This window comes from Nipponia nippon, unplaced genomic scaffold, assembly GCF_047370975.1.
Source record: "Nipponia nippon isolate SJK-2023a ecotype South Korea unplaced genomic scaffold, ASM4737097v1 scaffold_1, whole genome shotgun sequence".
NCBI lineage: Eukaryota > Metazoa > Chordata > Aves > Pelecaniformes > Threskiornithidae > Nipponia > Nipponia nippon.
This window is the reverse complement of record NW_028262290.1, coordinates 110380986-110406723: the sequence shown is the minus strand read 5'-3', so window position 1 is coordinate 110406723 and position 25738 is coordinate 110380986. Positions and strand designations below refer to the sequence as shown.

The following is a 25738-nucleotide window of genomic DNA, read 5'->3' as shown; positions in this document are numbered from 1 at the left end:
AGAGTTGAAATGGTTTCTACAATTACTCCTGATTTCTCTCTCTACTAGACCAGAAGAAGATGCAGCCTGAATGCAAAGAGCGCTCCTGCCTATGTGCAGCAATACTCTCAGTGGAAAAACAGCATTGCTAATTGGGATCCACTGTCGCAGCGTGAGGACCAGATTACTGCATCCACCAGGGGGATTACCTGACCAGAAAGAAGAGCTTGAGGCTGGTCCTAAATCTCAACAAAACTCATGTGGTATTCACAGGAAGTTTTTCTTGTGATGGGTATGACCCGTGATAGTAAAATCAAACTTTGAAATCAAACGATATTTCAAAAACACTCTGTTCTCTCAAAAAAAAGTATTTTCAAACTAATGTTTTTTTACTCCCATAATTTAATATTTTAAAATTTTTAGAGAATGCAGCTTTTAGCACTTTCAGTACTTAAGTACCTCTCTCCTCATTTCATTCATTCACTGATGATTTTTCTAAGCCCTCCCTACCTGGCACCGGAGAATGCCACACTAACTATCGTTTCAGCAAATTTCAGCTCCTCTTCTTCCCTTAACTCCTTCCTCCTGCTAAGGCAGGCATTCCTTCTCCTGCAAAGCACCCAAAAAGCCTCTCACATTACCTCAAGTAAACACTCGTCAATGTGATGCCAAGAAACATTCTTTTTCCAAATTCAAAACCAAAGCAAAACAAACTCCTCAGCTTTCATTTCCAGTGCCCACTGTAAGTCACGTCCACAGTATTACAAAAATGAGACTTGGGGGAAGAGAGAAAGCTTTCCTTCAATTCTAATTTTACATGCTAAAGTAAGATCTTAGCAGTTTAAAACAAAAGCGAGTTGACAATAGCAAAAGACAAATTCAGTGACTGAATGTCTCTCATATTGCACTTGCTACCTAAATCTTGTTGTGAACAGAACATTTGACTACAACTTTAACTTTAAATGACTACAATCCTGACAGAAATGGTGACGTGAAGGTTCAACATTAATCATTTCAGTTGAGGTATGGCTGGATTTGCTTCACATCTCCGTACTAACATTAGCAGACATCCCAAAATTGATATTCACAAGGATTAGTGACTATTAGTGAACAGAGAGTACCAGCGAGAATTTCTCACCTTACTTGCATAAAAAAAAAAAAATATACAGAGGTACAGAAATGTCTGTATAAAAATTTCTGTACATGCATTTCTGTGTAAAATACATAGACTATTTTCTGAAATGCCCTCCCCCCAACCCCCTCCCCGACAAATCCATGACAGTTGATTTGGGGAAGAAAAGTAATTTTGAGAGCGCACCTCAGTGACGGTAGCAGGTGTGCGGTACTTGTGTATGCTGTATCCACGACTATGAGTCAAGCAGTGACCCTATGAAAACACAACTGCTTCCGAGCTTCTCCCATTTTCTCTGCCAGTATCAAAGGTCTAGGTGCAGGGGCTGGCTGGGGTGCAATCAAATGAGAATGGGGAAACACTCAGTTCTCGTGTTAGGCTAAGAAGTTTTGTGTCAGCCAGGCCAGCTTCCTTATTTGATCCTGCAGGCACTGAAAGCCATTGTAGTGCTACGTAATCTGCACTAAAAGTCAGTTCTCACAAATGGTGAATACATATAATGGCTGGAACACTACAGCCATCGGAAGAAACAAGAGACAAAGACTTCACACTGCTGTTCTTGCTCTATTTGTGTGCAAAACTGGAGTTAAAAAAGCATTCCTTGGGCAAAGCTGTAAATTTGAACAACCTCAAGAACCAGAAATGGGTGGGAACACCACTTCTAATGTGGCTGTGGGGAGAAATCTGTGAAAAAGGAGCATTAAGTGTAAAGCAAATGAATGTTCTGGCTGCACATTTTTTTAGAGAAGTAGTAAATTCAATGTGGAAGTCTTTGAAGTAAATGCGCTATCTAAATGCTGGAAGCATTATTAGTTCCCTAAACAGGACAGGTAGCTAGGCGTGCAGATGAAAACCACAAAAGGGAACAAACTGGACAACGCCGGACGCACCTGCGCCAGCAGGACGACCTACCCACACGTTTGCTACGTCAGCACCTTTGTAATTCAATCTGATCACAGGAGTAGAATCGCAGTTCCCACAAAAGACGTCAGGATGGAAGACTGACGTCGGAAGAACAAGTACGGCAAACGAAGACAGAGGCAGCTACGTGAGCTTTCTTGGTACTGTCTTGATGATGTACGCTGATAGTGATCTTCCAGGGTGAAGCAGAGAACACCTGATTGCCCCTGATTATTCAGCTCCTGCCCCCTGCCCTGCCAAATCTGTCTACAATGTTGGTAAATGGGGCTATTTGCGTTGGTGGCCTCTATAAACTGGACTAGACTATCAATCTTTTCTTCCACAGGCCAGTGGAAAAGGCGTGATAAATCTAGGCTGAATTTCAACAGGAGATACAGGACTGAAAGATCTGTATCTTTAAAGAGATAGCCATTTAAATCTGATATGTTTAGAAATTCTCCCTCATGCAAAATACTCCCTAGTTTTCTGTTGATCCTTAACACCAATGGTCACAGCACCTCATAAATAATGCTTTCAAGAAGAAGATGGGTCAGTTCGTTCCTTCGGAAGCTTTGTATTTCTGGTTCATGGGCCTCAGGATGTTTTGCCTCTGTGTCTAACCTCTGTGGGGTCTCCAGAAAATGTCCAATAACCCTGTAAAGTTAACTATAAATGCAGTCATAATCTATTTCAGGATCAGACCTACACATTCAGTGCTGGAAGGGACTAAGCAATATATTCTTGTCTGGTCTCTAATGGCAACTTCATAGGGCCCAGCTTCAATGAAAACCTTCTTCTAAAAAAAGGTCCCAAGTCCTTCCTTGGTCACCTAAAGCATTCTAAGAGCAAAAATCAAACAGCATAACATTTTTCTTTAAATCATTTCCTCTATTAATTGATAACATCAGTCACAAACATTGGCCCAGCCTACCCTGAGGCACACAGATAAAACACCCGTTGAGCACATTCCTCTGGGTGGAATTAGGGTCTTGCCTTTTTTTTTTTTTCCTACCATCATGTAATAGAGACTATGCAAGGGGCAGCTAGTTAGTCTCCTGCATCTCAGAAGCACAGCTGACACCAGCTCAAGAGCCTGCTTTCTGTTACAAACATACAAATGTAGACATAAACATACACTCACACACATATATATATCAATATAAAAAAAACATATAGTGGGTTGAGTAAGGGGTAACAAAAAGGGAAACAAGGTGTTATTTAAACTTCTGCTTTTTCTTCCTTTGGGAAAAAAGTCTGAACTAAATTCAATCCATACTCCAAGAGCATAGGACACGATGCCTTTGTTGGGGGAGGAGAAAATCTAAGTCAGGGAAAGATTGTGTGAGAGTATGATGAAGATGCTCTGTGCTCCTACACTGCAGATGTACTCATTGCTCGCATTTCATCCAGTTTATACCTACTCTCACTTTAGAGACTTCCAATTCACAACACAGAAATCTCACCAGTACACTTTAAAAAAAAGAAAGCAAAAAAAGAGAAAGAAAGAAAGAAAGAAAGAACGAACGCTAAGACTGTAACATTTCAGTTCTCTTTGAAGCAAGATTTAACATGAGTGGAAGAATTGTACTGAAAAAAAAGGAGTCTGTCACAGTCCAGTACCTCACAGGCCACTGCAACAAGTTTGACAGCAGCCTCTATAGAGTTGGCTTGCTTCTGGTTCACTGCACGTGAATACCACAGTCAATATCTGCTCACTCGACTAATACTGCTGACTACAGCACAAAGAACACAGGAATTTTGTCCAAGAAACCACAGGCTCAGAGCCTCTGAATGTGCACTATATTTAGAGCTCGCATTCTTTGCGGCTGATAACAGAATGAGATAATAGAAATTTCAAGCAGCAGAACTCTAGCATTGCAGCTATTATATGTATTTTTGGTTAAATGTTAAATTAAGGTAATGATCCACATGTTCTCAATGTTTTTGCCCATGAACATTTTTCCTACTTGTTTTGTTCACCTTTTCCCTCTAATTTTCCATCTTTCTCAGACTCTCTGTAGATCCTTCCATTAGTTTTAACTGTAAAGATCTAGAATCACTCAGTCCATGATAAATGCAGGCAAAGATATTCACACTATTATGTAAAGATGCACACACACACAAATAGGCACATTTGTAAACACATCCGTGCACACGGAGTGCCCCAAAAGCTCAGTCATGACTAGTTATTCCTCAGCCTACAGAAAAACGTTCCATACAATACAGTGTCCCGAGGCGTGACTTTGCTGGCCATTCATTTTGCTTCCATCATCTCTTAATTCATGCTGGTTTGAACGCCTGCCCTAGGGAACCACTTCTCACTGGCAGCCGAGAATTCATCTAAGCACTGTTAACTGCCCAGATGGGGTAAATCAGTTAAGTGGCTATACTGTCTAGTGCCGACAGATACCTTACTGCTGATACACCTAGATGCTGTTTCTCTGCAACAACATAATCCGTACAAACCTCTTCAAGAACTCCTTTCACTGGGCTTGGGTCCTACCAGACAAACCTGCGCCATTCTGCCTCTCAGGTGGGGCTCAGGCAACTGATTCCCTTAAGACCAGCAGAGGAGCGTTCCTGAGGACCACCGAGGGCTTTCCCCTCTTTTTCTCCCTCCGCATCGCCCCGGGAAGTTGCCCTGAGAGCTGTTGCTGCTACCGAGTGACTGTATCATGAGAGGTGGTCAGCCAGCAGCCCGCCGGGGAAAGCATGCCTTTCCCATTAAGGCTGAGGGCTGCTGCCTCTCGAGCACTTTTCTCGACATAAAAAAATGAATGGAAGATTCGGGGAAAGTTTCTACCAAAGGATTTTTAACAAAACAAACCATTGCTTTTTACAAGCTTTTCCTTCTACATTAAAAACCTCATCAAAATTTTCCTCTTACTTCAATCGCTGTAACTCTTCCAACCATCCCAAAATCAAGCTGGCTGTACAAGAAGAACAAAGAGCCTCTGTTAACGCAATGTTTATCTGCTGCTATTGTTTCTCCTTTATAAATCTGTAGTTCCTTGGCATTACAATTAGCTACTCCAGAGAAAATGATTATGTCACAAAGTATTATCCGCCGCAGAAACAGATGAATGATGTGAACCAAATGTAATCTGGTGCGCTTAGAGGCAATTCTGTTGACTTTCATGTAAATGTGCTTGCTAAAACCGGCGATGATTTTTAGCAGTGAATCCTTATTTGATCTAGAATTTATTTGCCAGCAGAAATGAACTTTTAAATAAGATTTCTCTTCCTACTAGGAAGAGAACAAACTTGTGAGAAATATAAGAGCTGAATTGAGCGTGCAAAAACTTTTAACTACAACTTACCTAAATAAACCAACATAACTAATGTAAAACAGCTACACTCACAAGTATTTACCTATTTTTACCTACATTTTTACCTTTTTTTCCAAGTGTCTCAGAATCAAAAATTTAAGATAATCATATCCTTTTTTTTCTGAAATTCAATATATGCCACTAATAATTTGCTTTCCAAACTCTTCCCAGTTTCAGACAGCTTTTAAAAACACAGTCTGTTTCTGAAGCTACTCTGCAAGTGTGCTTGCAAAGGAGAATTTATGATCTGCAAGTCTTAACGTAAATATTACTAAACAAGTACCAACAGCTAAACAAAACACTGATTCACTATTTTGAATGATGCAACACTATATACTGAGTGAGAGATCGCAGTTCTGGTCTAGACTCAGGCTCCCTCTTCCCCACTTTGTAAAAGGCCTGGCACTGAATGAAAACTATCTGCTGAAGTTTACGTGCGGGCATCTGGCCCTGCTATTTTACTTCTGTGAATTACCATCACCGTGCTGTTCTGTCACTAAGAGCCACACATGTTGCTTGCAGAGCCTACCACACACATATCCATGGCGTATTTAGGGTTGGACTCGATGATCTTAAAGGTCTTTTCCAACCTAACTGATTCTATGATATAACAAACTCTGAATAACCTTAAAGAGTCACCAGACCATGCCGCTTCCTTCTCAGAGACTCGCTATAAAAATCTGCCAGGCTATTAGCAGCTGCTTATTCTCAATGCTGCACTTCTCCACTTCCAGGGGCAGGTTTCTTGGGGTGCTTCCCATTTAATACAAGATTTCTCCCTGCTTACAGAAAATACTTACATGGATGATTTTTGGAAAGCTGTAACTACAGTCATCTTTTCATGTCCCAAGAGCTCCTCAGTCTTTCTTCTTCGATGGCTCCTGGCTAAACCATAAAAACCCATTCCAAGTTTTAAAGTAATTAAAGCCAACTCAACGAGTGATGTTCTTCACACTGGGTGGGGCTCTCCTTCCCACTGTGAAAGGATCAATGAATGCTCTGACAAGCTGGCAGACTCCTTGTCAAGTCTCCAGCTTAGAGGTACACTGAGGTAAAGCAGCAGGTAAAAGATTTAAGAGGTTTAAACACTGAGATTTTTAAAAGAAGTAAGAGCTTAGGAATGAAAGTACAAAGGAAAAATCAAAATGTCAGTGATGGGGCTGGGAAAACCTAAACGTCCTATCAAACGTATGGCAAGCAGTTTCTCTCATGTAATCACAGATATTTTGCGGAGCCAACGCTTTAATCTTCTCACATTTGGACATCCCTCATTGTAATGCGTGGTCCAAAATCAGAGGTTGATGAAAGCTGAGAGTCTGGGCCTGACTTTCCTTTCCTTTCCTTTCCACCCTTGTGTAACTGATGTCTATATAAATTAGATATGAAAAAACATATCCAAAAATTAGACTCTCTTTTTATCAACTTGAAGCTGACTGCAAGCAAAACACATGCTTTGCTTCAGTACCGGCGCATTCACACAGTTCAGAATATCTGTTCAAGGCATTCGTGTTAGGCACATGCACACTTATCCGCACATGCATCATTTCAGGGAGTAAGACTGCCAAACTCGGATGCCACTAGCCTCAATCAGCAGTTAGAAAAAAAGGAGCTTGGAGTATCTTTGATCCTAGGAAACTACAAGACAGCAGCTTTACCTTCCAGCTTCCTCTTTTCAAGGGCAACTTCCCCTGGCTGTAAGCATATGGGTAACATCAGTGCACCTTCCCTTAGATTTACCTGCTCACGCTCCCTTACTCACAGTCCAGGGCAAATGTAAAATGGGATGGCAATGTAAAATGGGATGGCAAATGAAACAGAGATGGAGACTAAATGGATGAATGTTTTGGGAGTACGCATGGTGTATCTTGGAACACCTCTCCTATGAGGAAAGGCAAAGAGCCGGGGTTGTTCAGCCTGGAGAAGAGAAGGCTGCGGGGAGACCTTATTGCAGCCTTTCAACACTTACAGGGGGCCTAAAAGAAAGATGGGCATAGTCTTTTCAGCAAGGCCTGCTGCCACAGGGAAAGAGGTAATGGTTTTAAACTAAAGGAGGGTAGATTCAGACTAGATATATGGAAGAAATTTCTACAGTGAGGGTGGTGAAACACTGGAATGGGTTGCCCAGAGAGGTAGTAGATGCCCCATCCTTGGAAACATTCAAGGCCAGGCTGGATGGGGCTCTGAGCAACCTCATCTAGTTGAAGATGTCCCTGCCCATTGCAGGGAGGATGGACTAGATAACCTTTAAAGGTCCCTTCCATCCCAAAGCATTCTATGATTCTATGATCTTGTAGGATGTTCAGCCCTGAAACTTTAACTTTCTACTAGCCTCCTACGACTTGTCCATTAACCGCTCTGAGATGTACACAGGCCACCACCCTGGAGCTATTCCTGATATTGCCAGCTGGCAGTTGTCCCCTGCCCCACCACTGCAGAAGCATGCTTCCTTCACAGCCACATTAACAGCACCTGGAAATAACCAGGTGAGGTCACTTTCAAAGGCTGTCCAACCCAACTTTGCAATGAAGCAGATTGGGAGCAACCTACTAACACAACTCGGTAGAGGTGTGAGAACAAATGAATGACCAAGAGTGGTAACTTCCTAAATTGCTGTGGCTAAATCTGTCAGTAGAAGTTTGTCTCTGCCTTAGGAGCTTTTTTTTTTTTTTTTAATATAAACTCTCATCATGGCTAAATCAGATTTTAAAAGTTACGGGACTATAAAGTTATTTACACTTGCACTGTCATAAAAACAGTCAAGACACCCTTATTCTTCCTCTGCTCACTGCTTAACAACTCTCATTCCAACAAAGCCAACATCAACAAAGACATCAGGCGACTGGAAGTTGGCTGATAGTAAAAATTTATGATTTGGTTCTTGGAGTGAAATAAAATAGCATGCTCAAAGTATTAATTTATGTCCAAATAAATACCCTCAGCAGCAGCATGATTTTGAATCACTGCACACCAATCAGAGAAGGCGTCATACTCTACTGGATGGCATAGCAAACGTCAAGGACCAAAACATACTTTAGCTTCAGTTTCTCCTTTAGTACCTTACTTTAGAAATCAATTTTGAAAATTAAGAAAGAGCTAGACAAAAAACAACAACAAAGAAAAACAAAGTGAGAAGTGGGATTCCTAAAGCCATGCTTCTTTCGGTGTGCTTTAATCATATGATGTTTAATAAGTAATTTAACTTGCTAGTTCAATGAAAAGTAGCAAAATTGAATTACAGTTTTCTGCAATACTTTTTACAACTAAGATTCATGCCTTGAATTTGGAAAAAAAAAAAAAAAAAAAAAAGGAAAAAACAAGCTCTAGCGCCAATTACATCATTCATGTGTTGCTGCTAAAGAACAACTTAAAAGTTTCATACATCTTCCCTGAAGTACAAACCAAAGATGTACTGTAGAAATTTCAGGATAACTACACAGTCCTAACAAACAGGTTTTGGTAACACAAAGTGACACATTTCAGTACATATTCATAAGGGTTGGGGGTTATTATTGGGCTGTAATTGCAGTTGTTCTAACACCTAATAAGCCATGGCTGGAAAAAAAAGGCAGGTTAATTTGTGATTTCCTCTACTCATTCAGAGGCAAATTAAGTGTCAAACAGCTAATACAGAACATATTTCATTTTATGAGATTTTAATTTAATTCTGCACCATATCGTTGATGCCTTAATGTAGGGTGGTTTATCTAAGAAGAAGAACAATTTATAAACCTCTTCCAATTGAAATCTTTAATGATAGGATACGATAGCATAATTACAGCAATGCCTGCTAGTCCTACTATACATAAGCATCTGTCAGCAATTCCATCATAAACATAAACCCTTATTTTAGGGGTTTATAACTCAGTTATAAAATTTGGCTCCAGGCTGAAATTTGGGATACAACAGTTCTGCCCATCAGCAATTAAACTACAAGAATTATACATATAAATACATATATATCTTTAGAGCTGAAAGTACATAAGAGCCCTGTAACACCTTAAAAATTCCTCCTTTCTTTTTTCTGTTTCACTTGGCCATTGTTCAAAATTATGTGCACACGTTGTAGGTATCATGCAGACAAGGCTCTCTCCACATTTTTTTCTGCACTTGTATTACACCTAAACTAATTCCACTAAGGCTTGACAGGTTCTGGAGCACATTTCTTGGAGCCTGGATAACTGGAATGATGCCAAATTTTTGCCCTTTTTTAAATTATATTTCACACACACACATTTGAGAGTATTATGAAGCTGAGGTGAAAACCACCTATACAATGAAGTCATTGATGAAGCCGTGGGTAAACATTTGTATCCTGACTGGTATTCTTGCCATTTTCTCTCAGAATTCTCAAATAACTTCTCAGACCCAGTTCTTTCTCATTTTTTTTTTTTTCTTTTTTTAAAAAATGGGTGTTAGGACAGCAGTTCAAGTAATGGCTCCAAACAATCCCAAATCTAACATTCCTAAGTGACACTCACACCAGGCTCTGTGAAACTTGCAAGAAAACTGCTGGGTGTCTGCCTCATACATACATGAAAACATATTCCTGAAAACTGCAAAAGCCTGACAAACCTTAACATCTACAAAGAATCTGTTGGAGTATGACAGATTTTTTTTTTTAAGCCACTTATTTACATATTTACATTTAATTACACCAACCACAAGAGCTCCAAGGGTCCACTACAGCTCATCATTCCAATGGCAACACAAACCAAATGAGCAGAAGAATTGACAGAAGTTATTGGAAAAATAAGCAGCCGCTATCAAGGAAATTTTCAGTTTAACGCTTGGGCTGGTACCAGAGTGTCTTTCTAAAGCAGCTGCCTGCAGTCGTATCAGGTCACGCAAAGATCTCCTCATCCCTAACAAGCCTCTGCCGGTCCCGCCTGAATCACCGCTGCATTGCAGGGTATGGCGGGGAGCGGGGGTGTGCGGCACCTTTCCTTAGAAGGGGCATTGATTTTGGCGTCAGAGGGGACTGCTGCTGAATGCCAAATGAGGGATGAAGCAGGCATTTTCAACATCTTTTGGGGCTCATACAGAAATCCTGGCACTTTTAGCCGTGTACGCTGCTAGTCCCGATTTCCCACTGTCACCCAAAGTGGGGAACAGTGGTCTACCCACCCAAAAGCCCTGCCCGCAGGTGCAGGGTGTCACGGTATGGGCTGGGTTCATGGGGCTCGGGCTCCGGAGAGGGCTCAGCACAGCAAGCGCAGCCAGGCAGTGTCCCACATGGCACGGCATCCAGAGGCCTCCACGAAGGCTCACAGGCGGTACCCAGGTTTCGGATGACGGTCCTCTGCTGATACAGGTTACAACAGCTCCTGGGGCTCCCTACCCCGTCTGCCTCGCACTGAAGACAAAGGCAAATTCCCTGCTAGCTTCAGAAGGATCAGGATCGTTCCCCCAGCTCCCAAAAACATCCAGGCAGACTATTCACTGCACCGCAAAATCTAGGATGACCATGTAATGACTCTGTCTGAGCCTGCCACCTTCAGCTTACAACGGTTTTAAGCAGCAAATTTAAGCGTATATTTGAGTATATTTTATGATGTGGTTGACTGTGGTGTAAATAGTGATGCATCAGAGAAATTCTGAGGAATAAATCACAAGTTTCTGTACTCTCTCTTTCTATAAATACCCACTTTTCCTCTAATGCCCAAGAAGACTGCAACACAGATTTATTACTTACCTCCAGGCAACTTTGCTCTGAAATTACAATTCAGTAATAGAGGACTGACCCAAAAAAACTGTTAGTAAAATATTGTGTGTGTACTTGGGCATGTAGTTAGGATTGTTAATATCAATTAATTCTGCTCACAGAGGAGGACTTGTTTTAAAACAACTCCATTTTTCTTCTGCATATATGTAATTACACAGCTGTAACTAATAGCCATAGCAAAGCAATCTGCCATCTAAACAACTAGCATTATTCTTCAAAGTATTACTTGTGCTTTTCTTCTTGTATTTTCTCAGTATGGAGAGGTGATTAGTAGATATGATTAAATGTATATATCAAGCCTTTTAGCAAAGTACCAAGCCCTGCTTTTCGGCTCCATTTTTAATGGCATATAGCAGTTTTCTGGACACAACAACTGTTCTATTCAGCAATGCTGATATCCGTCTCCCCATATAGAATAAGATAATATTTATTTCTACAGGATTTCACCACTACCACCCTTTTCTAAAGCACGTTATCACTGGTATTCATTTCTTTTATCTTTGTGTAAACCATGTGCTCTATCACATTTGCCATTTTGTTTGGGTGACATTCCCATCAATCAACCGATTGCCTCTGTGTGCACACAACAGGGACTACGAAAATTCACCAAAAAATTTCATTATGCTTCATAGCAGTCACTGAAAAAAAAAAAAAAAACAACACAAAAAAACAAAAAACAAAACCCTTGGCATGAGAGGGAATTTTAGCTATGAAGAATCCCAAGCCTAATACAGACAAAATACATGTTTTGTCTGGCTGTATTTCACAGGGTTCAGCACTTTTTAATTTAGTATTTATGGAACAACAGCACACAGAACAAACGTCAGCAAAACATATAGGTAACACTTCCCATCCACATATTGTAAGAGGAATTCCTCCGGCACCAGCCTGGGTTTTGCTTCACAAACAGATAACCTCGACGCTTTCCAAAAGTAAATCTCGCTCTCTGGCAAGACTGGCAAAGCGCTCCAGGTGCATGGCTTTAAAGGTTCGTATACTTGCCCGTTCTTCCAGGCAGCTGAAGCGAGGGGAAATACTGAATACTCACACATGCAGAGGAGGAATGGGAGATGGTTCGTAATGGTAGCGTCCCTCATGATGTCTCGCATCAATTGGTACAGGAGGATGGAATGCTGGAAAGAGGTGAGGCGGATCTGAAAAAACAAGCGAGGTTCCCGGATCTGAGTATCTCCAACAACTCTTTAAAAACAACATTCATAAAGACAGAACAGATATTGAAAAGCATGTGTCAACAGTGCTACGACTTACGGGTTGCATTCTCCTTCACTGCTGCAGTGAGTCAGCTCTGTCTGAGAGGAGAGTTTGGCCCACAGTGTTTGCATGAATATGTATTTACTAATTTTAATATTCTCTTTTTATAGCTTAAATGGAAAGGGACATAAAGAAGTCTTTAATAAATAATTATGTGCCCATATGTGAAGTGTCAGATCAAAAGGACCATCAAGCCTTTCATAAGCATTCCTGATTTATTTATTTTTTATTAAAACAAGAAAAAAAATCATCCCAGGACAAAAAGCCTAAGCAGAGAATACAATACAATAAAAAAAGTATATCCTCAGAGATGTACACACAATCCTACAACAGAAAACAAAACTGAAGCCAGCATGCTGAGAAATGACTATCCAGAGTAAATCAGACAATGGAGTTAAAAGGGAAACGCAAATGGGAAAGGCCATACTGGAGATGCTTAACTGCATCACACTGATAGCCGCACCTGGAGGAATGTGGCTGAGGACAGGGGGACTCGTTTCATACACCGCTCTTAAAAAGGAAAGGTGCTTTCTTTGTCCCCACAGCTGGAGACCCGGGGACACATAGCTGCAGTAAGCTCCCCTGCCCCGTCTCCTCCAAGGCTTTCCAAGGGGGTTTTGCAGCTGCCAGGGCTCCTGTTTCCCGCTGTTTCCCAAGAGCCTCGGCAACAAGGCTGACAAAAGGGGGAATGTGCCCCTGCCATCCCCACGGGCTCTGCCCTGAGGGGCCAAGCATAAGCCCGCCCTGCAGCTCCCCACCGCTTCTGCAGCAGGATTGCCTCCCTGCTTTGGAGGACACAACGCACACAAACCACAGCTCTTCGCACCAGCACACCGGTGTGATTCGGGTGCCTAAAGGAGGTTATTGCCAACCGTGCTGCTCACCGCTGCCTCCCAAATGCTCAAAATTCAAAGGAGATGCTGAGGATCTCCAGCAGCATGAAACAAACCGATCCTGTCCAATTACTACCCGATTGCCACTTTGGATGAAATCATGTGTTTATCTGACACCAAAAGCTGAGAAGTACAGACATCAGGTCATGACATGGATTTACTAAAATGCTTCTATTCTAGAAAGAAAGAAAATTATGCACTGGCAGTAAAACTAAGCCTATTTCGGTTTTGCCTTCTGACTCTTGAAGGTATCTTCTCTTTGTATTTCCTGCCTTTCCTATTCTGCAAAATGTAATCCTCTTCTCAGATGTTATCTGTGAAAGCAGTTCCCTCATATCAACTAGAGATAGTTTAAAAAAAAAAAAAAAAAAAAAAAAAAGATTTTTCCCTTGGTGTTTGTCAAAAGTTGAGTTGGTTTATTACTATGTTTTGAAGCGGAGGAAAGAACTAGAGGAACAAACCTCATGGCCCTGAGGGCGTAAACGGAGGGGACGAAGGGGAACTCGCATAACTTCTGAGGATATATCCCCAGTATTTCAGGAAAATATGGAAACATCTGACACGGCCTGTCCATTTTCATGGCTTGATTTTGTGAAACATCACCAGCATGTGATCAGCCACAGCACATTTCTGCCATTGACTGACTCAGAGCTTAGGCACCATAAATGAAAAATAATTGTGGCTTACTACTGTGAGCTGGGAGCTCAAACTCATAGTAGCTCTAATTCCGGTTCTGCTGCACCAACTGGACCTTGGCATGCAATCTGTTACAAGCTTCCCTCCCCATGCCGAGCACTCCCGGGCTTCAGCAGGAGTAAAGGTGGGTCACGGATGACCAGGTAGCCCTGTGAACACACTGCCATCGTCCCAGTGGAGGACGCTTGCTGCCACCTCCTGAAACCCATTCCTCACCAGCCGTCAAGGTAGACAAGGGGAAAAGGGGCACAAGAAGTGTGTTTTAGCGCATCTCCCTGCCTGCCCTGTTCCCTGCTTCACTGGTACTTGACTACAGCAGCATAAGCTGAAGAAGGGAGGAGGTTTTAGAGCAGATGTCTGGCATTTTACCATAAAAACTCTGCCACCATTTTTTCAGCGAAGAAGGAAGTCACTGATGCGCCCATAAATGCACAGGCAAGTCCTTCTCTGCCCTACGCATCTCCAAAGGGTGAGTCTGAGGAGCACAGGTGAGACCACAGAGATTTTGTCACCCTTATTCATGTCAATCCCGCTCAGGACACTGAGCCTCCTCACTGTCCCACCCTCACCCAGCCTGAGCACCTACCCATTAAAAGTAGTCCCAATATTTATGCAGCAAAACACCATTCAACCCTCCTGAATGCAAACATCTATCTTCCCCTACCTGGGAAATGAAAATGAGTATTAAATGACCCATAAAAGGGTATTCCCCTTTGTGGGGCCTATGTAGTGAAGAGCATCAACAAGTTGTATTTAACACACGGGATATAAATCTCCAAAATCACCTTTTTGAGTCCTCTCACATTAAGCTCCTTTGTATATCTTGGTTGCATCTTGTTTGCAGTTTCCATCTGGGAAACAGCCGTACTCCATCACGGCACAGGGAGCTGTCTCTGTCAGCCCTGCGCCGACCGAAGCAGAGCTGCATATCAAAACCCAACATAATTATCCAGCTCACAGTTTATTATTTACACATGAGCAATACAGCTGGTGAACATCATAACTCAAGTGTATGTGTAATAAGTTACTACACTGTAGCCATCTCCTGTTGCAACCCTTAAGAAAAACCACATGATGACTTTTCCAAAGTCAGGCTAAAACTGCTGAAGCAGAATAAAGTGCCACTAAACCTGGCTACCTCCTATTTATCATATAATTTCCTGACTGATGGCTCCACAAACCAGCTGCTAAGTGCTGTGTACTCTACTGTCAGCAGACTAACATGCTAAATGGGAGACAGGGAGAATAATGTGCAGAACTAGTGGAGTCAATTTTACGGAGGGAATTCAAATTCTGCCGTGTTTGGGTCAGCCCTCAGCGCAGAGGTAGGCAGTAAATTCTATGGGGTCCAAAACCACTCAATTTTGAAGAGCATTGAATATTTATATGGAAAGACTCTTAGGTCAAACAGAGACCTGCCAAAGCACCCATCGTCCAGGGCTTCACTTGCAATTCACTTGAAACTCCATAAAAATGTAATCGGTTGACACGTAGTTATACAGAAATACATAGTAAGAAGTTTGCAAAGCAGTAACTCGGGCTGTAGCCAGCTTCACATTGTTTTTTCATATCCCACCCAGTAACTATTTCATTAAAGGCACCATCAGAATATTACAGGTACATTCTGCCACTATTATTTATGCTGTAGCCGAGTAAAGAACAAGTGAGACTACTCACAGGCTAGAATTGAATCTGGACCTACCTGACTCCTGGCTGTTTGAGAAATGCTCTACCTGTCTAGAAAACCAGGGGGCAACTTAGTGTAAAAGACAGGATACCTGCTCTGACTATAATGACATTTTCACATTTCTCGTTTAAAGTGTGAAGACCAAAGCTCTTAGCCTTAGCAAAGAGGAACTCCTCTCACCAAAATGAACTGACAAAATCTAACTTCCGTTTCTGCCAGGGAAATTATTTACTACCATTTGCAACTTCTTAAAAATTCTGGCTGAGATACAAACTACCACAGCGTATGCCAGGCAGTTTTCTTCTAGACATCCAAAGGCAACCGTGAATTCCTGAACCAATCCTTCAATTACATCCTTGCAGAGACTCCCTGATGTAAGTGTACAGTACAGGAGTCGAGACAGACAGATGCTGCCTGTGTATGTGGAGCCCTCAGCTCCAATTCAGCAGAAGTATCTGATTCTGTGCTTAAATTTCACTATTTTCAAGAACTTGTAAGGACATGCCAAGGCACTGGAAATACACTTAAACACATTCCTCACACATTGCTGAATTTGGTAGCTGTTGCCGCCTTCTGAATGCTCTGCTGCCTACTACTGTAAGCTTCCTTGGGATGCTCTCCTGTCTCCTGCATAGCTAACAGGGTCTCCTCAAAACAAAATGGGAGACAGAACTGCCTGAAATGCTACAAACTCATCAATTTTTAGCACTGTGAGATCTTCTGGAAAATATCTCAATTTATGCTGACTTTTTGTTGTGTAAAATGTGCCTTTTTATTTCTTCTTCAAGAATCTATCTTGCCTTCTTAAAGAAAGTGAATAGGATCATCTCTCTCAAATTACAATCACTCCCATACAGGAAAAAAAGAAGAGACCTACACTTGTTCTCTGAAAGCCAGCAACCTAGGGCTCTGCTGCAGCACCAAGGGAAAGAAACAGAGAAATGACAGGTATGGCCCTTGCTGCTGAACAGCAAACCTGAAGTCTGATGAGATGTAGCAGGCAGCAGCAATTCACTGCAAGACTTGCTAGAAAGGTAGACGATGCCAGCTGGCTCAAAGGTGTTGTGCAACGCCTTCAGACAACAGCAAAGAGGTTAGGCTGCTCCGAAGCTCACTGAAGTTAAGGATAATTTTTCTGTAGACTCTGTAGTCTCTCAAATAAGCCTTACTCAGTTAGGGGATCACTACATTTGGAAACTTCGGCCATGGTGGTAAGGCTAGTAAAACACTCTGCCCTCAGCTAACCGACTTGCTCAAGCACCTTGTGATTCCTGCAAAACCCTTAAGGAAGACGGCTCCTGAAATGACAGGTTGCATTTTTCAGCACCTCAAGAAAACATTTGCTACAGTAGAAAAAGCCTGTATCAGCTTGAACATGCCCAGTGTGGCCCTGATGCCTGCACCTGTGTTGTGAGATCAGGCCCAAGCAAACAGAGGACTCAAGCCCAACGCAGGAAGCCCTCCTTAGGTTTTAGCAGAGTTGCCCTCAGGACGATCAGCTCACCAAAGTAAACGCCAGAACTGAGCCAGGTGCAAAACTCTATCTCAGATATAACCTCATCTGAGGTGAAATCTCCTTCCTGCTTAAATTTATTATGGTCTTGATGCTGAACTCGGTGGTACCAAGCTTTCACACCAGATGTAACAGAGACAATATCAGCCAAAATACAGCCTCCCCGCTAATGTCTTTTCAATACGCAGAACAGTTTTGAAGAGTTTGCCAGCAAATTTCTACACTTCCTTTGGTTCATAAGCTGATCACCAGATGGGAATTTTCTAATATTCAGGTTTGCAGAGTCCCTAAGGGCACCACTGTTTCTTCATGTACATTCACTTCAACTGATCTGAACTTAATGGTATTGCCAGGTTTTATGGCAAGATTTAGGTTCTTTTTTGCCAAGCAAAGACCTTATTTTGGATTTCTGTTTAATTACAGCTTGTGTTAGGGCTCAGTAAGAGCACATGTTGTCTTTGGGGGGCTTTTTAGTTCTCTTTCAAAAGGGGTGAGTTATGTTCTCTACGTATGCTTATACAGAGACTTTAATCAGGAAGAAAAATGACTGAGCCATAGCCATACGTTAATGCATGCACTTAACTTCATGCACTTTGAAGAGTCTCCCTACGGTGACTGGGGCTGCTGCTTCAGCGTGGCTGGTTGCCATCTGAAGCACTGTTTATTTGGAGGCTGATCCACAGATGTGCTACAGCCAGTGATCTCAGGAGGCTTTTCCATGTGTGTGTGTCCATGCATGCGTACGCTTCCAATGTGGCAACCGTCGTGTTGACACTCACTATCTGACTTCACAGAGAAGGAGATTTTAAGTAGGAAAAAGAAAAAGCCATGGCAAAACCAAAAAAAAAAAAAAAAAAAGGGCAAATATATGGATAAAGCCAAGAAATGGACAGAGGGAGAGTGAGAAAAAGAATTTTTAATTGGTAAGTCCTCTCCATTTCAGTAACATTAAATGTTAATTGCGATAACATCCAGTAGATGTAACACTTTGAGAGAAAAACACAATTTTCAATCAGATCACATCCCTTCCATGTGTCTGTGTGTATTAATGATGATCAGACTCCTCCCTACCCTCTGCTTGTGCTTGCACAGCCTATACACTGATCTTAAAAATAAACCACAGGAGTTCCAGGCCAAACCTCACAAACTAGAGCACAGCTCCAGCTCTGTGCCTCTTGTTATGGCTGAAAAATAATTCCTACCTTTGCAAAACCAAAAATTAAGACTTCGGGGCGTCTTAGATCCCTGCCATCCATTTTACCACTTTTTAGTTTGTAAACTTAAACACCTTGTGGGAACATGTTTTATTGGTTTTAGTAGCTTCACAACAATCATCATGCCAAACACACAAAGGAGGAGCAGTTATCAGTGTGCTGGAAGAAAAGTGGCTGGAAATTATTTCATCAGCTGGCACTGAGAGGTCTTTAATATGCCAAATTTGCTGCAGGTATTGGCTAAATAACCGCTGGATTGATTTCAGTTTGAACACTTTATTATTCCTCCCTGTCACTGCAACTCTGCTGTCTGAGGAGCAGGACTGCCTTCTGGAATACCAACTAAACTTCCTAAAGTCCATTCAACTGACCCCAGTGCTCCCTACTGTTGCCCATCCAAAGAAGAAAAAGAAAAAAAAAAGTAGTAAGAGACAGACCTGCAGAGTAATAAATATATTACATGTACAAAACACCTTGGACTGAAGAGTCTCAGATTCTTTAAGAACATAGTTTGTGATTCATGAGAGCACAGTGACTTACAAATGACTGTTTCCACTGGGATGGACTCACCAGTAAGCGAAAGAAGGACTCCTTATGCTGCCCTGATCATGCATTCGTGAATTTGCCCGGTAAGCAGGGTGGACAGAGGACTGCCGCCCCACAGCCCCCCCCAGGACACACATTTTCGGAGGAGGAAAGCCAAGGCACTCCACCAGCACAGTTTGCCCCAAGAACAAACAGCAAATTGATGGAAATGCACCAGGAATATCCCACCTCAGTAGCTTCTTCCACCCAAACACCACTGGTTGCTTCATCCTATAAAGCAACCTTAGAAAACTCACATGAACATGAGCAACAGTCGCATGTAGCCAGCATCCGTACATTGGCCCATGCTTTCAGGAAAAGACAATGACGACGAGACATCTTAGCCTCATCACCACGTTACTTGGAGGGAAAACTGTTTCATCTAATGCAGCTGGCTCTTGGTATGGCACAGCTCATCTTTTTCATAACCTCTGGATCCCACGCAGCATTTCTTAACAAACTTAATAATGTGGTCTCCACAAGAAAATGACAAATTGTCCTCTGCCAGGAAGCTGACAAAAGAAACCCCTCCCTCCTCTACCTCCGATGGACTCTGCAGCAAAAAAATAATTCAGCTTCTGCCTTGCAACACACTTGCTGTTCCTCCCTCTAACTTCTCGTGCCACCACATGTCAGTGCATCCTCCACCGCTTAAAAATCCTCCCCCAGGAATTATGGAAAATAAAACAAGCATCCATGTTTAACTCTCAACAACCCCAGCTGCTCTGGAATGCTTCCCACCTCTGATTATACATGCGTATGAAGGATCACATCCTCAGCGTTTCCTCCTCCACGAGCAGCAAGTAACTGGATGCATAACCACAATATATACACAAATAATTTGTACCTATGTGCGTGTGCATACCCATTTCTGTAACACACAGCAAATTCCAGTGGTTGAAGGTGAGCTACAGTGGAGTGAGTGGAAACTAAGAAAATGAAAAGATTATAAAAGAAATAAATCCTGATCCACACTGGAGAGAACTAAAGGAGAAATCTCACAGCAAGGGTCTCAACTCCAAACTGCTCCCAAGCAGAAGTTTAACACGAACTTCCTGACCAGTGGGAACAAGGAGCTGCCCCACAACAGCTTGGTTATTTCCTACGGCTCAACACAGCTCAAGCAAAGCATTCGAATGCCCTGCTATCAGCTGCATGCATTAACTCAGCAATGACAAATATCTCTAAGATGCAAAGGTAAATGTGGGTAAGGAGAGGTAACAGAAAGCTAAAAACTAGAAAAAAATCTAGAAATATCCTTGTATTGCTGCTGATTTGATGTGGGAACAAATAAAGACAAGTCAGGTAATTCAACGAGCTTTCTAAAGCAGCAGCATGAGTCAGTCTGCAAACATTATTTGTTTAATGATGCTTTGGAGACTTGTGTGCTCTTCTGTGTACCAGAATCAAGTCTAAAAGCTATTTGAAAGGCCAAACCTCGAACAGTTGGGTATCAGTACAGCATGATGAAAATCATTGTAGCTAAACAGATTTCCAGCAGCTGAAGGTCTGGACCACAGGGTGAAAGACTTGGAAATACGTTATACTTAGCAGCTTTGATGAGTAATTTATGGCATGATAGGAATTAGAGAGGGGAAAGTATAATTAGATCAATTACGTCTATTTTTAGATATTAAAACAGTTCAGATTCTATGGGATGCACAATCAGATGAACACTTGGAGAGATTTCTTTTTCCCTGCTGTTCAGTCTGAATTTTAAAAATTTCATCCAAATATTCATAATTATTTAGCTTCTCTCTGTACCATCCTTAGCAATTACTCTCCTTCTGTGGTGTTTACACTCTTCAAGCTCTTGCAGATGAGCAGATAGTTATCACATGTGCTGTCAGGCCACTCGATAATATACATTTATTGCATCCTTTAATCTCTATGTCCATATTCTAAATTAATCACAGTCACTTGTTTTTGCTCCCTGGGTTTCTTCCAGCTTGGGAGAGATATATAGTTGTCACCCCTGCACTCTTGGGCATCAGGTTTTCATCTAGGCTGACATGACACTGTTTAGGAGGAGGCAGCCTTAGAAATTCATAATACAAATAACCTATTTCTGCAAATTTCTCTTTCCAGCCGGGCTATGTGTTTCTTACACACAGTCTCAAATACCATTACTTTTCATTTTCTCACTATGAGACAGTGCCTTCATCATATGGCAGTGACCTACCCTACCATTTCTAGGGGACTGCTGGTAAAATGGGCACCGCTCAAGTCAAGTAAAGACAACACAAACTGGCTCTTGGTTATTACTTCTTGACATTTCTAAATACTTGACTTTAAGCTGTTTTCTTCCTCCTTGTTCCCTCGTCCTTCCTCAGCTTCTTAGAGTTTCTCCGCTGTATTTCATTTTTATGCTGGGTACTTTTTGTTTCAGATCATTACTGAAGATGGAAAGTATGGTGAATTCCCTTAATTTGCCGTATTGACATTTATCCTAAGTGCTCATTCAACCTATTTCTGAGAATGTCATATTGTCGATATTCCAGTCAATCTGAGTTAGTTTTTTCAAGCCAAGCTTTGAGGCAAATGTTTTTAACGAAAAGGCCTATAGTCAAATTATGTCACTTCCCTATACCTCAGTCGGGTCACTGTTAACACGGAGATACGCTTTGAGACACTCTGACCCTCTTCAGTGAAAAGTCCCAACGAAGACCTAGAATAATAGTATTTTATCCACTACCCATTATTTCCTTAATTCCTTAAAAAGAGTGGTTCAATTGCTTAAAACTACTCGTTCTTTATGAATCTCTCCTGGGTTTTGCTTATGATCTTTTTTTTGTTTTTCTTTACAGACAACTTCTTCTTTGTTCCCTATTACTCAGACAGAGGGTGTGAGTATCAGCTTTAGATATAACCATGCTTTTCATCGGGTTTTTAGGACTATTGTTAGGATCCCCCCATTTCCTCTTCCCCACCAACGGGCTTTTCTCTCTACAGCATATGGGAAGTTCCTCACAAAGTCGTATCAACACCTTCACCTTCATCCCCTCTCTTGTTCCCTGCAGATGTAGTGGCAGGATCTGGCCTATGCTTCTCTTGCTTTGGGAACTAAGTGCTGCTTACCAAAAGCGGCCAAGCCTTTACATCATCCACTTACAGCTAGCACCACTGCTGAGAAATGGGATGAAGGGCACATCTGTCTCTGTGTACTTGCTTAAAATCACAAATGAAAAAAATCAGAGTCGACAACCGCAGCTCAATTAACGCTCATGGTCCTTACGCCCTGTGAGGACAGCCCCAAGTCAGCAGCCTGATGTGTCAAAACCAGACGCTGCACCTGGTCACATCAGAGCTGCGGAGCAGGGGCACACAACTGCAGAGGGCACCTGGCTGCAGAACCAGCTCCAGCATCTCCTCAGCTCTCCTGCCCACACTGTGTCCTACTCCCACAAGCCTCACTGCTAGGACTTGAGTGTCACAGACTATGTGGGTAGGTCCAGCCTCACTAGGGAGGAAGAACACTCCCGTTAATGAGAGAAAAGGAAAAATGGAAGAACGGAGACGTGAACAGGCAGAAACGTACAAATGCAGTAGCAGGCAAAGCAGCCCATGGCATTAGCAAAGATTTTTCTGCATAGCAACAGCACAAAAGCAACCTCTTCAGGGGAGTTTCCATCTTTACATCACCTGTGTACAGTGCTTACCGCAATAGGGCCCCAGTCTCTGACTGAGCTTCTTGGCACTACCACAGATGATTACAATAGCATCACTTTCTCCAGCCTCCAGTCCAGGTGGACCAGAGAAAAACTCACATTACCTGCCTATGCACAGCCATGTTCCTCAGCTTGGTGATTAAGGGACAAAATGAGAGAAAATGCAGAATTAGGTGGAGCACAACCCCATAAATATGAGGGAAGTGGGAAAGGACCATTATTCTGCACCCCCAGGTAGGTAAGCAGACACTGAAGAGGCCGCCACTGTTTTTCATTCCTCTCTTTACATTCTAGAGGAGAAGCCAAGGGTGCTATGAGAAGACCACAGGAGCCAGAAGAGGGGAAAAATGACCAAATGAGGATGAGGTGCACAGACTACCATTCCCTGCCACATGGCCAACTGCCACAGGAGGCTATGGACACCAAAAGTTTAAATGGCCTCAAGGGGAAAGTCACAGAAGACAAATGCAGTAAGGGTCCAAATGCATAGAAACCACTTATGGAGCAGGAAATTCCTGGACTAAAAATTTTGGTAAGTCAGGAGAGTGCTTCGGGGCAAAAAGGAGAGGAGAATCACCTGCTGTGTTCTTACGTTAACTCCTGGGCATCTGCTTTTGGTCGCTGCTTGGAAAGGATACCAGGCTAGAGAAACCTGTGGTGTGGGCCAGTATGGCCCCTCATGCCTGCACACTCCTGGCATGTTCCCCAAGGCCAAGATGGCTGCAAACCCCTTCCCCTGACACTCAGCCAGCACATCACCAAGAGCAGTGCCCGAGCTGCGGGACTTCAGCCCATACAGCTCTGCAGCACAAGCATGAAGACTTCCCAAGCCTGTAAAAGCCCATCTTTCAGTTGTATGTTTGCACAACATGCTGCACAAAAGAGGGCTTTGGTCTACAGCTAACATCAAGCACATGGTGGTAATAAAAATAACTTAAGATGTCTGTCCCCTGCCCACCAAGATGCAATCCTCCGCATTTCTGTGTGGAGTTCAGACTCAATCTGGCTATAGGAAAATGGGAGACTTTGCGGGGGACTTAATTTACCCACGGTCAGAAGAAGAGGGGACAGCTCTCCTAAGTCCCACCCTCTGGCAATCTTGGAGCTTTTCCAACGCATTAAGCATCAGTTTCCCGCCAGTGAAGTGTTTGATGCTCTACTAAATGCAGTGGCACTCGGAGAGGTATAGTAACCCTCCATATGGAAAAGCCATTTGACACAAAGGTTGGAGGTCAAAAGTTTAAATGTTCATGACAGAGACGACAGCAGTCCTTTTCTGGTCAATAACATCAAAGGATTTGCCAGCTCTTAATGCTACTATTGTCGCTTGTTTGGATCCTATTGAAATTCTAGCATATTTATTGCACTCCGGGAGCATAAGGACTTTTTGTTTGTTTTAATCTCTATGCTGAACTGAAGGAGTCTGAAGTGTTGTGACTCCCCTTGCTCCCGAGGAGAATGTGTGGGGAAACAATGCCAGAGGATGCGGCATTGTAATCCCAACCAACTTGGCGCTTTCTTCCCCACCGAAAAAATATAAATTATGGATGGAAACATATGGTCTCTATTGGACAGGGCTGGAAATCTCTGCTCCTGAACTCCCCACATGACCGGTTTTAATTGTTTTGTGCTATGGCAGGGGGTGAAGAGTGCTCGCCACCACCGAGATCTCCGTTTTGCCAGTCATTGTTGAGAAACATTGTGTCGCAGCCGACTAACGCTCCCATTAGGCACAACTGAGTCGGAGCTGGGAACAGCAGTAAGGTTCTCAGGGACGAACTGTAATGCCATAACCACAGAGTATCACTTCTCCCAGCCCTCCTTTACTCTCTGAACTTCTGCCTGCGGTTAGGCAGAGACTTACTACCAGAGCTCTGCAGTGCGCGTTCCAAGCATTGTTATCAGCCATCGATACCTCGTGCCTTGCCAGGAGCCAGATCCAAGTTCATTTGTTACTACCTTCCTCAGATTCCTGTTCCCCTCTCCACAATGAGGATTAGCAGTTTAAGTTATGTTTCTGACCTCCATCTGGCTAGGCAGAAACAGATATCTGCATACTCGGGCACGATCTTATTTCAAAGTGGGGACTCTGGGTTACTAATGACGTTATAAAGGCAGCAGCATATGTTGGCTCTCAGCAGTCCATTGTCTAATTGGGATGGTTTTAATCAAATATGAATGTACCCAAGTTTTTGCAGCTAATGAATAAATCCCCTTTTTAAATAACGACAGTAATTTTGAGCTCTCCATCGAGGCAGCATCCCGAGGAATGCCTACATGAGCAGCAGGCACCACCGAAGGCCTGTCAGAGGCCGCAGCAACATCCGCTGCAGCCCCGTTCGTTATTTAAACAGCTCCTAACTGCCCTTCCCAGAGGTAAGCTGCAGCCAAATTGTTTTCCTTCACTTCACAAACCAGATATGCGTGGCTTATTTGAACAGCCCGAAAGTTTACTTTAGTCTCTGTTTAAATACCTTCTACCACATATTTCAAACAAACAGTTCACTTCATTAGAAAGGCAAACAGCGTAGCCGCAGAATACGAGCACTTGAGGAGAACCACGCTGGGCAGTGAAATCCTCTGCCCCTGTGTAAACACCGCCTGCTCTGCAGCTCCGGGCAGCATCCGCCTGCAAGGCCACTTCAAAAGCCTTTTCACAAATACTTCACACGTCTGTTTGTAAGTAAATGATAACCCTGAAGAGATTATCTGCAGGGCTGAGAGCCCCGATGACTATCGCTACCGCTGCACAGGCAAAGAAAGAAAAACCAAAACGTTCGCTGCCAGCCCTGGGTGAGTTATGAAACCATAACAAACTCGGTGGCAACCCCGTAACATCAGCTAAACCTGTTAAACTGGAAAAGCAGTGCTGCTTTGGTAGCCTGCTTTGGCGTATTTGGCCCCACAAAGGGAATGAAGTTTTACCCTTAGCAATGGAAAGGTTACTGCACCTCCATCGTTATTTAACAGAGTTGTTAAATTGGCACACGGCAGAGTTGTACAAAAGGGCGAGAAAACTGCATAGCCAACAAATCACTAGATAAAGCACTAAGCTATTTCTTTCTGGACAAAAGACACATGGTGGTTCGAATGTCTCAAGAGCGGATGACATACTCTTGAATCCCAGAAACAAGTATGAAAGGAGGAG

At 42.7% G+C, this 25738-nt stretch overlaps 1 protein-coding gene across 4 annotated transcripts in view; it reads right to left on the bottom strand.

The window, feature by feature from the left end:
- The window catches only part of GLI3 (GLI family zinc finger 3), a 211004-nt gene that overhangs the window by 81295 nt on the left and 103971 nt on the right, over positions 1-25738 (bottom strand). For all 4 annotated transcript variants that reach the window (XM_087766885.1, XM_087766894.1, XM_087766901.1 and 1 more), the window contains one exon: positions 12111-12216. In XM_087766885.1, the coding sequence (XP_087623011.1) occupies positions 12111-12216 (106 nt within the window). The remainder of the gene's footprint in view (positions 1-12110; positions 12217-25738) is intronic.